Genomic DNA, 13,719 nt, shown 5'->3' on the forward strand with positions numbered 1-13,719 from the left:
GTCTTACAAACAATTCTGTATGGAGCAGCTAAAATGAATCATTGCATATCAGTCTTTAATTTGATGTCAGCAACTTGTGTTTATTTTAGAGAGACCCTAAGTTAATAAACTCAAAAAAAAAAAAAAAATGCACACATAGCTCTATTTTAGACTGTAAAACTAGTGAAAAAAATCAGTCAAAAACCAGCACCCTGGCTATCTCAGGAAAATGAAAAATGAAAGCTTTATGCCATCTGTCAGTGCACATTTTTATTGTTTTTTTAAGAACATAAACACCTCAGTTACATAATATTCATATTATGAATGTAAAAAAAAAAAAAAAAATAGAAAAATACCAAAATACACAGAAACAAACTGTATGTTTTAAAGGGAAACCAATATGTGTAGAAACATGTTTCCATTCCCTACACCCAGAGCACCCAGACCTGACTTTGACATGTGAAGAAAAGGTGCTTCACATCAGACACACAAGATAATTATTTATTAATCAGTATGGTCTGAATAGCAGGTAAGTCACAGGCTACATGAAGGCTACAAGGCAGTTTGGTATTCCCAACATCCTGTGATGAATCCATGTGTTGTTAATGATAAGAGGCACTCCAGAGCAAATATCTCTATAATTGACAAGTGGTATGGTGCTCAGGTTTGGAGTATTAAAATCCTCTTTGAGCATACTGATGGTTGATTTCTGCTGATCAGTAAGTACTGGAAGTTGTTTGTTTCATGCATAGCAAATGCTTCTTATATGCAGTACAAATACATTATTGTTGGGATTGAAATTACTCAACATTGCAAATGAGGAAACAACCTTCCTATGCAATAATAAATATGTTGAGAACTATCCAGTAAAGTGAAGGTTTAGGCTTCATGGCAAATTGGGTTAAACATTTGTATTTGTTTAGAATAAAAGATTTGAACCTATCCTAATGAATGGGCAAACCATTATGCCACATCTTCTTCTGTGGATTCAAAGATGTGGTCACTCATGTACTTCAAGATCTTTAAAAAGGTAATTACTGCATCACCAAAACATAGTGCACTTGTTGCTGTTTTGTAACACTTTCTATTGTTTTTTACGATCTTTCTTATAGTTAAAATTTTTCATCATGATTTCCAGTAGTGTGCTAATGGAAAACTTGGAGAATCACTGGCTTTCATGATATGATTTTCCATTAGTCATTTCATGTCCTCATATACCATTACAGTAACTCCCTGGAGAACCCCTTCGATACCTATTCAATGCATCAACTGCGGAAACAAATTCCAGGTTAAATAAAAAAGTATTGCAAACAATATAGCCTTTTTGGAATACAGTAATTAACCTTGCACCATCTCTGTTGGGTGGCTTAAAAGACAGACATTGAACAACATGAGACTAAATCAACAACAGATAATAATTCAGTGACCATAACTTTGAAAGAAATGAAGCTCCTGTAGCTGAATAGTTTGCTCATTCAACAGAAATAAAACAGTCTGTAAGGGAACTAGAGAGCCATTGTTCAACTTGATACTGGAACAGCTTTCACGAGTAAGAAATGAAGGAATAATGCATCCCAGAGGCACAACCTACTAAACTGCACTAAGCTTGCATGAGCAAATGCAGCTTTTGCTGGACAATTTCAGAGTTCATGGCCCACAGGAAGTCGGTCAGTCCTCCTGTGAGGAGTTCCTCCATGGGAACAAACTGTAGGACTTGTCTCTGGCACCCAGAAGACTGACTCTTGCTTGTGTTCTCTTCCCCATTTGCCAACTGTCCCATGCGGCTTTGCAGGTCAATGAGATGGGGGAGTATTTGGGCAGCAGCTTCAGGGCAGAAGCCGACACACACCAGCATCGTCCCGACCACACCAGAGGGGGCTGGACACCTGAACGTGACTGAGCGAAAACACAGATGCAGGCAGAGGACGAGTGCTGCAGTGACACGGGTGAGGGCGGAGAAGAGCGGCAGCAGCAGGGCGTCCCCAGCCTTCAGGTTCTGCAGGGAAAACACAACACAGCCCAACAGCTCCTGCTGGTACAGCGGTTCCCCGTCATGCAGCGTGATGCAGCTCTCCCCAGGACATGAGGGCTCTGCAGAAACCTTTACAACTAAATCCCCAATTTGTCCCTCGCAGGCAGCCCACACTGACCCGCAGCCAAACACCAGACACTGTGTCTTCACTTTGCTCCCATCATTAAGGTTGGGTGCTGAGAAGTCGCAGAGACCTGCCACCTCTGACAAGATGGAGGCAGCAGAAACCACATGGCAGGAGTGACACGGAGGGACACGATCCCACAGTACTGCTGACCCCTCCGCTGTCTGCACCAGGGCTTCGTTCAGGTGGGTCAACAATCCTCCTTCACAGAACGGAGAGTTTCTGACTGTAGGGAGTGCAGCCCCCACAATAACGTACCAGGAGGCAGTGTGACACTCTGCCAGTGGCCCCTCCAGCACACAGCCGGTCCCACTGGCCTCGGTGCAGTGTCTCTGTACCCAGGTAGCGTGGCAACCCCTCTCAACGCGCTCCCTCCAGCTCAGGGTCTGCAATTCCCTCCGCTGGTTGAAGGAGCCCATTTGCTTCCTCTGTCCCAGAGGCCGGCCGGCTGAGACGCTGCAGCAGGCGGGACTCACCGTGTTACGAGACAGCCAGCGGGCTCGTGGAAGGAAGCTCACCTAAACACAGAGGAGGGACACTTTAATAATCTCAAGCCAGTTATTTGCATTGGGGATATGCCGATGCAAAACTCTTAGGTGCATCGTCTCGTATTTGGTCACACTAACAACAACAACAGTGTAAATGCAACACATCTCCAATCCACATAAAGGAGCTACGTAAACAGAAATGAACTTGTGTGTGAATCCAACCAGAAACACATGCAAATCAAACAGGAGGCAGGCAGCTCAGATGGTAACATCCTTGTCAAAAATGGATTGTCATGGATGGTGAACAAGCGAGACGAGCCAATCAATTTTAATAAATTTTTTAATGTCAATTTTAAAGGACGTAAATATTATGAGAGGAAGTGACATGCATGACAATCTAAAATGCTGGCAGCACCTATCTACCTGTGGAAAAGTTAGTCTGGAGCCCTGCTGACTTATGAACCATTGCCATGTCATGTCTGTTTGATCAAGTTAAATTTAAGACTTTTTAAGCACTTCCCATGCCAGTTAGAATGTAACTAAAGGCCAATTTCACATTTTAAATGCAGCTTTTTCCGCATTTTGTGGTGTTACAGCGTGAATTCAAAACAGATTAAATTTGGATTTTCTTGTCACTGATTCAGTAAGTATTCAACCTCTTTGCAGTGACACTCCAACTTGAGTTAAGGGGCATCCAGATTCCTTTTGAGATATCTCTACAACTTGATTGGATCCCACCAAGGAAGAATGGGAGAAAATCACAAAATCCAGATGAGCCAAGCTAATACAGACACATCAAAGAAGACTCAAAGCTGTAATCACTGCCAATGGTGCTTCTACAAAGTTTTGACTCAGGGGGTTGAATGCTTATTTCAGTGAGATATTTATGTATTTGAGTTAGGGTTAGGTTTAGTGATCAATAAATTTGTAAAAATTTGTAAAAGCATGTTTTCACTTTGTCATAATGGGGTATCTTGTGAGGATTGTTGACAAAAATCATCAATTAATTTTGACTTGTCAAAGAGATTGAATACTTTCTGAAATCACTGTAGGTCAAACTGTGCTGATTTCTCACTGGAAAAATAGCGTATAACATTTTTAAGACCTCTAAAACCGAATTTAAAATGTACAATGCTATGTTTAAGTGTATCCATAACTTCTTAAGGTTTAGATAATGTGATTTCAGACTTTAACAGCCATTTTAAGGACCTGAAGAATTCCTGGCCATTCCTACCTGGAAGCGCTGCAGGTATTCCTGGGCCGTGTAATCCCTAATCCAGTCGAGCCGCTGCCTCTGCTCTGCGCTCATACCTTCAAACAGTCGCAGGTTCTCTTTGATGGTCTCCACCTGCAGCGTGTGAAAGTAGCAGCACACCTGTTCATGTTGCTCCAGAAACGATGGTGGGATTAGGGAATTAGGGAAAAGCGCCTCACGGTCAGCCAGATGTGGTCCGTAGTTACGAATTAGCTTTGATAGCAGAAGCCTAACAGCTTCCTTGGCATCATAGTGCAGGCACACAACATACACTTCAGAGTTCCCTGCCTTGCTGGTGGCAGGTTTGAAGATGCTGACGGAGCGGAAACAGCAGTTCAGCAGGTAGAGCAGGCAGACGGAGGAGTGCTCATACAGGGTGAACATCTTCAGTACAAAGGAGCCACCGGGGCTGAGGAGCAGCAGTGCAGCCGCAGCCTCGCAGTAGTGCAGCGACGCCACCAGAGCCTCCTGCTCATCGGGGTTCTCCTGGCAGTCAAAACTCCCATCTGCCGTCACCATATCAACTCTACGCATGTTACCCACAAACACCTGCAGCTCCAGCACATGTTCTTGGCTCATGATGTTGCCTGTGTTGTCCGAGCCGAAGAACCACCAAGGTAGTGTGTTAGCGATGAGCCGATCGTCCGCAATGGTTGTGTTCCCCCCATTGGCCTCATGGTAGGGGTTGAGAGTGTTGGCGGCCCAGCTCCAGTCACAGTAGCGCGTGTGCTCGCTAGTTTTGATGTAGTGGTTTAGAGCGGTTATAAAAGCCCCTGGAGCTTCACACAGGTGAACCGTGTTCAGCTCTCCGCTCTGCAGTGCCTCCTCTGGCAGGAGGTTAAAGGTTCCCAGGATCTCGTAGAACTTGCACCAGGCCTGAGTGCAGATCTCCGCATTGGCAGCAGAACGTACCGCAGCAATGACTTTCCCGGCGCGATTAGTGGAGTTGGTGTGCTGATGCCAGACCTTCACATCCTTGTCGCTGAGCTGGTTCTTCACAGCGTTCAGTGACGCCTTCAGGCCCTGCAGCCCGCAGTGTTCCTGTGGAGGCCGACTGAGGGCAACATTTGGGTCAGGGATACACCACTCCCCAATGGTCGGTTTGGCATAGGTTCTGACCTTACTGAAAAGATCTTTAATCTCAGCCACCATTTCAGGGTCAAGGGCCACCATATTGCTGGACTTCTGCAGCCTGCCTACTTTCCTCCTGGCTCCATTGCCCCTGCTCATCCTCCCCACTGCACACCCTGTAGTACAACAACAGGAGTTAGAACAGCATTGATTAAAAAAACTAAGCTTACACCATCCAATTTCTGATTTGGTGTAATCCACTAGTACTAGTAGTCTGTACAGTGTCTATTTGACCTGCTTACATGGCATAGAGTAGATTCAATCTGAGGAAAATAATTGGATATAAACTATTGTTTGCAGATAACTTTATGGACATTTTACATGGATTAACAGCAAGGTCTGGCAACCTTTCAAATTTTCTCTACATGCAGGAGAGGTAGTGAACTACCAATTTCAACTCATTGTGATGTGGTGCCTTCAGGAGATGGGGCCGACTGTAAAGACTAACGATAACTTCACCCACCTGGAATAACAGAGATTTTCTACATCTAGCCTACAACAAACATTTACTACAAAACAAGAACATGACCTCTTCCAATGACAATATGTGGTAAATGTGTGGTAAAAATATTTTTTAACGAATGACATCTGTTCTTTATTGAACAATATCTAATTATTAAAAGCAAGTAAAATTTAACTTTAACTATAAAACTCCCATAATGCTCTTCTCATATGCAAATGATTTAGATGACATCGCTCAAAGGGAGAATGTACTGCTGGGTTCTTCCTTGATTACTTTGCATGACTGCTGCAATACAGTGATGAATGGCAATACAGCAACACTTTCTCTGGCATTTATCATAAATCACACTGTTGTATCAGCAGTGATTCCATGTATGTACTGTATGTAATATGCTCCAAGCTATGTTTGTTAACAGTTCAGTTGCTAATGTTCACTAGCAAGCTATGCAGCCTAAAGTTACTATGTTCTCCATACTATGTTCTCTCAGGGCAGCTGAGGGTCAGATCACAGTCAAAATGAATGATAATTAGGTCTTTATGGATCACCATGAATGTGCCATAGGACTGTCTGTACAGACTCTGTTCTTGTCTAGTTAATCCTCCAAGTTTGAGACTTGAGGCTCCATGAATACAAGTCCTGCTAGCCTCTTACACGTTTGTGACTATAAGGAGAATCTCAGGGAAAGCAAAACTGGCAGTGGTCAACCTTGATCATTGTTAAGTAAAAAGATAATAAGAGAAAACTAGCTAGTAAAATGCTTACCAGCTGTGTGCATCTTGTCAAACAAGTAATAACAAGTGTTAACTGTTTTTCTATGACAGACATGGACAAACACAACACCACTAATCTTTTAGCATCAGCACTTATTGAGACAACAAAGGGTTTGGAGTAGAAAGATGTTACAAGTCATCTGTTTACAGTCTTGGGTAACATCAAGACTACTGAAAGTTATTGTATTGCAATTTAACTGTAAAGTGTGAGGATGTGTAACAATAGTGTGCTTGAGTAGCTGTGTGTCATCATTATAACTACATTATTTTAATAATTGTGCATATCAGGTGAGAAGATTTGATGAGGATGTAACCAGTTTGAGATTAGTTTGTGATTGTTTTGAATAGTATAGTGTTACATAGGCTATTTTATTTACAATTTGGTGCCATTTTCTTAATTTTACTGAGTTTGTATTTTTTAAGGTTTTTATGATATAGATATGGTTTGTATTCATTGATTGTAATTGTGGTAGCAGCAGTACATAAACCTTTTGTGGAATGATGACCAGCTCATTTCATGATGTTGAGTTTGATGAGACAGAGTAAGTTTCATATGTTGGCAGGGTTGTGGACAGTGGTTATTTTGACTTTTAGTTATTTAAAGGCATATGTTTTTGCTGATCACCAGATGTCCCATACTGCTGGAGCAGATTATCTCCATCATATCAATTGGTTATACAGGAGTCAACTAGTATAATTACTGTTGATTTGAGTTGTTATGTTGAAGTTAACCAATGCACAAGATTAGTGTAGAGTAGCAGGCTACAAAGTAGTTCACAGTATTACTGAGGTTTCGGCATGGCAGTTGACATTTGGTAAGAAGTTAAACTAATTTTCAATAAACCTAGTTGTGTGTGTTAGTTTAGTTTTGTATGAATATTAGGGATCTGGATGTAGGTGTTTGCTCTGCTGGCATGCATAAAAAAACAAAGGGATGCTGAAAAAATCATCAGACACACAGGCAACATAGGACTGAACCGCATAAAACCCACACTGGATTTTGACCTAAATCTGTATATCACCACCCCAACAGGTTATACTTCTAGTACAAGTTATACACTAGCCTATATAGTAAGCCTTGCTTCTTATAATATTAATAATACAATTATTTATGTCATACTGATCGCCAGCGTATATCAACAAATACAATTAAGCAGCTGTGTAAAATAGGCTTTTTAAGTTTATCAAACTCCTGTTCAGTCGATGAAATGGTCAAATTTAGTTGCATGTTTTGGGGCTGCGACTAGATAGCGAGGAAGACGCCTGTTTGGGGACTCATGACAACTTTTACTTAATGTTTCCTTAATGTCATCAAGCAATTTTTGGCTCTCGTGTTCATGGAAACCCCTTTATGGCAGAAGTTTGAAATTTGGGCAACGTTTGACAACGTTGGGCACTAGGAAGCTATAGGACGTCGTGTTCAAGGCCTGGTTGTGTCGATTAAAACCAGACTTAGCAAGTTTTCTGTGCACGTCAAATGATTTTCGAGGTCGCTTTCTGTTACAGTTTCATAGTCCGCCGACATTAACTAAGCTGTCGATGTTAGAAGTTAAGGCAAAGCTGAAGCCCCAGCAACAGCAGAAACTTACCGAGCTGGGTAGGTGTTGTACATGAATGGCATGGAACCGTACTGTCACATGACTCGCATCCAAACTGCGCGTGCGTGTGTCCGAGGGGGCGGGGTCTCTTTTTAAAGGAGAATGCTACTCAGTTTTAGACACTGGTGTAGAACATGGAGCAGGGTTTTCTTGGGGTTTTTCTAAACTTTTTCCCTTCAACGACCCCCAAAGAGACACACTGGACCACTGCTAGCCTACATAACCTTCTTTATAAATACAGTATGTCCCTCTGTTTTGACTCACTGTAGATACATGGTGGTTCAGAAATTTTGCAGAAATGTGAAAGTGATCAAATTGTGATATGGCTCTGTAGAATAATTGACAATAATTTAGCCAATGATAACTATACTATGTAGCTTCTTGTTGACTATTTATTTTTAACTGTCTTGTTATGACAGAACTGTGTAGATTTTGAGGCCATTTGTTGAATGTACGATCAACAAACCTGGATACACTGACTTTTGAAAGATTTTGTTTTAATGCCAAGTTTGAATGGGCACTATACAGGGATCCTCACATTGGCTTACTATGCAGCACTGTTTCCCTTCTCCTTTCCAATCTTTCTAACTTGCATCAAGTTAATTCTGATGATCACACACACACACACACACACACACACACACACTGGCCCAAATATATTGCATGTATTATTCTTATGAGACCACCCTACACCCCCAAATTAAAGAGCAAATGATTACCGTATATGCCTTTCACTAACAACACACAAAGAATAGTGACTGCACGGACAGTCAGATTCCTGCGTACATTCTGCTCATGCATAGGTAATTTAGGCTTTGGCAGAAAAAATAGGACTTGTGGACTTGATTATGTAAAAAGTGACTTGTCATCACAGAGCGAGAGAGCCTCATTCATAAGTAATGGACCCTTGGGATGTACAGGTGCAATTAACGTTTCCAAAAAGGTGGGTGTGAACATTATGTTGAACAATTTACTTGGAAAGCATGTGACACCTCTTGTAATATTAATGTGTGTACTGTACCGTTATTTGTATTTACTTGTTGATGTTCTCTTACTCCTCGCTAATTGCTGTATCCCTTTCAGGCAATCTCAAAGTTTTTATAAAGACTGTGGAAGGAGGATGGAGAGAGGCAGGTGTAGCCAAAGAACTCAAGCAGATATATGGAGGAGGAGGAAGGAGGAATGGCTGACTTTGAAAATGTCGGTGAGAGTTTAGGAAGGTTGATGGTCTAAAAACACAAAGAAAAGGAAGGTCAATCCCAAAGTGTTGTGCTGTGAAGGAACCACAATAAAGGTAAGACTCTGTCACAAGACTCTGTCATACCTAACAGGTCCTAATGCCTCCAAAGTGCACTTATATAGCTTTCCAAAGCCAATTTCTCATCTATCACAGTGACAGAAATGTTGCTGCACTTGTGTCAGACATGCGTTTTGACATTATTCCAGGAAAGTGAGTTCTGCAAAAATACTGATGAGGTTAATTTTGATAATTCTGCCTAAGAAAGAAGAACCTGATGCCAAGTCAGGCTTTACCGCTGGTAATCCAACCTCCTCCAAATGAATGTTACAGTATAATATGAGTGGTCTATGCTGGGAAGCTCTGATAGTCCATTTTTTTGCAAAAATGCATCAAACATGTAGATCAAGAGGCAAGGGGCTTAACCACACAACTTTCTCTGGACACATTTATATGCTCATTTTAACTGTGTTGCAGTTAATGGAACCTGCGAGGTTAGCAAACCCTGCACCACACACCAGACTGCAATCATTATTTCAGTTTCAAATTAAATGACAAATCGCTTCGGGTCTATTAAAAATGAATGAACTCTTGATTTTGATGGTTAAAAGCTGGATTTTTAAGGGAATTCTGTTTTGAAGGTTTGTAGTACCATGTAAAAAATGGATTTAAATTTTTATTGAGTTAACGATATTGAAATAAAATGCATCTATCACTATTTATTTTAGAAAGATTGGGGTTTTACAGGTCAGCTTTGACTATGAAAAATGCCGCATGTTCTGTCTGGTGCATTACTTCTAAAGGGCGACCTCTCCTCCCTCCAGCATCTGCACCAAGTAGGTGACGTTGTCCTTGTAAGATGTCCCGTAAGACAATAGCCATCCTCAGCTGTGATCAGCAAACAAAAAGATTACACATTATAGACATGGCCTCCAGATTCAGAGTCTCAGCTCTCGCTTCAGGTGTGAATGTGGGCTTGATCTGAAGAGCCTTTTAGTAAGTTGAGCAAAAAGGGCAGAAGCACTTCCCACCTGTGCACATTTCTCCTGTTTCTCACACAGTGGACAAACTGCAAACTGCAAATATTGATATTGGTATTTCTGCCGTTATTTGATAAATGATAGAGAGAAGGTCTCAGGCTAGATTCAAACCCAGGATGTCACAGGTACATGGTATGCGCTCTAGCCCAGTGATTCTCAACCTTTTTCACAGGATTTGTAGCCTCTGTTTTTGTTACAGATCAGTAATATTTTTACAAGTTAGAGTATTAAATGCAAACATTTTAGCACACAGTATAGCTGATCTAAAGTTTGTGATTTAAAAAAAAAAAGGATAAAAGCCAAGAGTCAAATAATCAGCCTCGCTTTTCTGGACTTTCCCTGTGGTCCATATTTTCTAAAGTTTGGGAGGAATTATGACTATAACATTTTTATCAGGGTGCAATTTTCAGCCAAAAGATGAGAATACTGCAGTTGTGACCATGGAGCTGGAATTGGACGGGGAGTAAAGGAGCGCTGGTACATGGAGCCAAATTGCACAAGACAGGAAGGACAAATTTAATATGTAGCCTTTCCGTTGTTGTTCTGTTCTCTTCTTTGTTGTTCACATTCCTGTGTCCCTTGTCAGGGCTTTTTATTTGGTAGATGTGACAAATGCCTTGTTTATGTTAGGTTTGAATTGCCAACAGCACAGTCTCACAATTTGTCTCACGATTGGTTTGTATGTTTTTGCCTCCAGGGTTTGAGCGGCCTGCTCTGTTTTATGGTCATCAGATGGATTCTGCATTTATTAACAAGATTTAAAGTTATTTACACTTACACTTTACAAAAACATGGCACTTCTACTTAATCAAATTAAATTAACTTTGCTTGCTAAAGCAAATTTCGTATCACGCTTTAGTAATGGAGATCACCACAGATTTTTAAATGAATATATTATTTAAAGTAATTAAAGTAAATAAATACATTCATAAATAAATACATATAAACTGGTGCAGTGGAGACATTGTTAGTGGCCAGGAAAAAGATGAATATTCTTTTAGTGGCGTAATAGGAAATGGGATTTAGTATCATCCTATTGATCTGCTAATTCACACACCAACACACACACACACACACACACACACAGACAAGGTGACAGAGGCCTCTCCTTCACCTGAGCTCATTGCCATTGCAGCGATTATGGCCCCAAGTTCAGGCAGGGGGTCAAGATCTCCTGTCAGCACTTCCATAAAGGTTGAGCTGAGCAGTGATGGACGCTCTTTATCTCCATAATGATGATCTCAGCCTGATGATTATATGATGCAAGGAAGGATGATGCCAGGAAAACAAGGTCATACACATACATGCACAAAAGCATGTCTTACATAGCCTCACACACTCTTAATCACAGCAGGGATACGGTAATATCCCTCTACTTATTTGCACTGGGAAAAAAATATAATCACATAATTACACTGACACTATCATCATACGACTATTCCAATTATCAGCAAATTAAACTGGAGCAAAAGGGGGATTTTTTTCTTTCTGAACACAAAAGAACTTAACATGCAGATTTTAATCAATACGACATTGGCAGTCAGAAAAATCACACACATACACACTTGCATACACACATATCACACATGTACACACATAGACACACATGCACACACATACACACACACAGGCATGCACACGCACACACACATACACTACATCACACACTATAAGGTAATGGAAATAATATGCAGCCACTCCAGTTTCATTCAGGCATTTTGCTGACACTCTTATCAAGAGCAATTTAGTGCTTAAGAAGAATAAGTCGCCACAAATCATTACCACTGCAAGAAGCCTACATTACAAGTAGTCTTTTAATTAAAAAAATATATAGTTGCTACAAGGGACAGCATAATAATGGGGACTGGAAAAGGTCCAGGGTTTTTAGAAGTCAGGGAAACTGAAAGCATAATCTAGTGCAGAGCACAGAGACGGGGGGAGGGGTGTTTTGTAGTGTTTTTGTTTTTTATTCTGTTGGAACTAGAGCTGATGAGGAGGGATTCTGCAGGGAAGTTGGAGGCAGAAAAGTCTAGACTGGGTTAAGCAGTGGTGAGCTGCCAGAGGAGCAAGTGCCAAGCTCTTAGTGGCTACAGAGCACAGGACTGCAGGCAGGAGGAAGGATTCAGGATGGAGTTTGTGGTTTGTGTTTGACTGATTTCCCAGGAACACTCTTAACATTCATGCAGTATTTCTCTTGGTTAACAGATTGAAATTAAGCCCCGCGATCTAAATGCAAGTAGGTTGACTGAGTAGCTCTGTCTGAGGTTTTCCCTAAGGATAGTTGTGCTGCTTTTGCACAAGATGAAAAGATCTATTACATAACTGAAGCAGTAATAAGGAACCAGTATGTGTTTGTTTTCTTTTTGAATGAGGTTTGCTAATGTGTTCACTGTAGTGTGTGTGTGTGTGTGTGTGTGTGTGTGTGTGTGTGTGTGCATGGGTGCGTGCGTGTGTTTCAGAAAGATAAAGAAAGTGCAAGTATATAGGCCTCCATTTCTATGAAGTCAGCATGCATGGTTGATATGTTGTTCTTAAGTTGGCCTTTCTATGCATATATATATCCCTCATTTTCTAGATTTACTGTGTATCATAACTCACTCTCAAATTAACACACATGTATGAGCACACACACACACACACACACCTGCCATAACTCCTTTAAGCTTGATGCCAATAAACGATAAACAGTGATATCCAGCATATCTCAGCCGTCACTCTGTGAGTGTGCGGTCAAACCTACAGATTTATAGGCCTATCACTCATATGATCTGGGCCATGGGGAGGTCAGTGGAAAAGGGGAAGGTAAAAAGGAGAGGAAGGATAAAAACTGTGTATCATGTCAGGGAAAAAAGCAATTTTTTAAATATTTATTCACTCAATTTTAACCCCTGTGAGGAGGTGATATGCATTTTAAGGACACTAAATCCATCTAAGTACATTGCAAAAGAATATTGTTCCGCTTAGTTGACCTAGACATGACACTCTACATGTCAAAATGGCCAAAGGGACAATGATAAAAAACTGGTTCTTCCCTTATCTGCGTTGCAGACCAATATACGCTTCCATATAAATAAATAAATGCATGAATTAGTAAATAAATAAATAATGTGGCCATGTGCCTTTATGGTGCAACACTGCCCCCTGGCACTGCTCTGGAAACACAAATGAAGACTCAGAAAAAATACTTTTGGTAATTTCTCATTTAAAACATGTCCTGAAAAGGCAAATAAATTAATAAAACATAAATAGATCTATTCAAACAAAAATTTGCTAATCAGTTTTTCTCTATACACACTGAATAATTCAAAACTGTGGCCATTCTTTTCTTTTCCTTTATATGATTCTCAACCAAGAAACTATTTCAATCAAATATTTCTGCATCACATACATGAAAATATTACAATCCCACATACTAAATCAATTTTAGATCCAGACCATGGAAGACCCTTGTGGCTAAGGATATAAACACATAAACACATAACTAAAAACCTATTTTACAAACAGCTCATTTGTGCAAAAGAGATGAGCATCACAAAACCCTTCTGAAGTCACAGTGAGGCTGCTGCTGCAGATAGTGGTGATCGTGACACTGATGATGACAC

The 13,719-nt window shown here is 40.8% G+C and overlaps 1 protein-coding gene across 1 annotated transcript; it reads right to left on the bottom strand.

Moving 5' to 3' along the window:
- Positions 1-278: 278 nt before the first annotated feature.
- cmtr2 (cap methyltransferase 2) lies at positions 279-5,108 on the bottom strand. Its single transcript, XM_071525214.1, has 2 exons — positions 3,858-5,108; positions 279-2,653 (listed from the first exon to the last, which is right to left on the bottom strand). The coding sequence occupies exons 1-2, from the start codon at positions 5,106-5,108 to the stop codon at positions 1,580-1,582; spliced, it is 2,325 nt and encodes a 774-aa protein (XP_071381315.1). The 3' UTR covers positions 279-1,579.
- Between the last annotated feature and the right edge of the window lie 8,611 nt (positions 5,109-13,719).

This window comes from Centroberyx affinis, unplaced genomic scaffold, assembly GCF_046629955.1.
Source record: "Centroberyx affinis isolate AG114_WGS23_722 - 3 ecotype Tasmania unplaced genomic scaffold, CSIRO-AGI_Caff_v1 ptg001273l_1, whole genome shotgun sequence".
Classification (NCBI taxonomy): Eukaryota; Metazoa; Chordata; class Actinopteri; order Beryciformes; family Berycidae; genus Centroberyx; species Centroberyx affinis.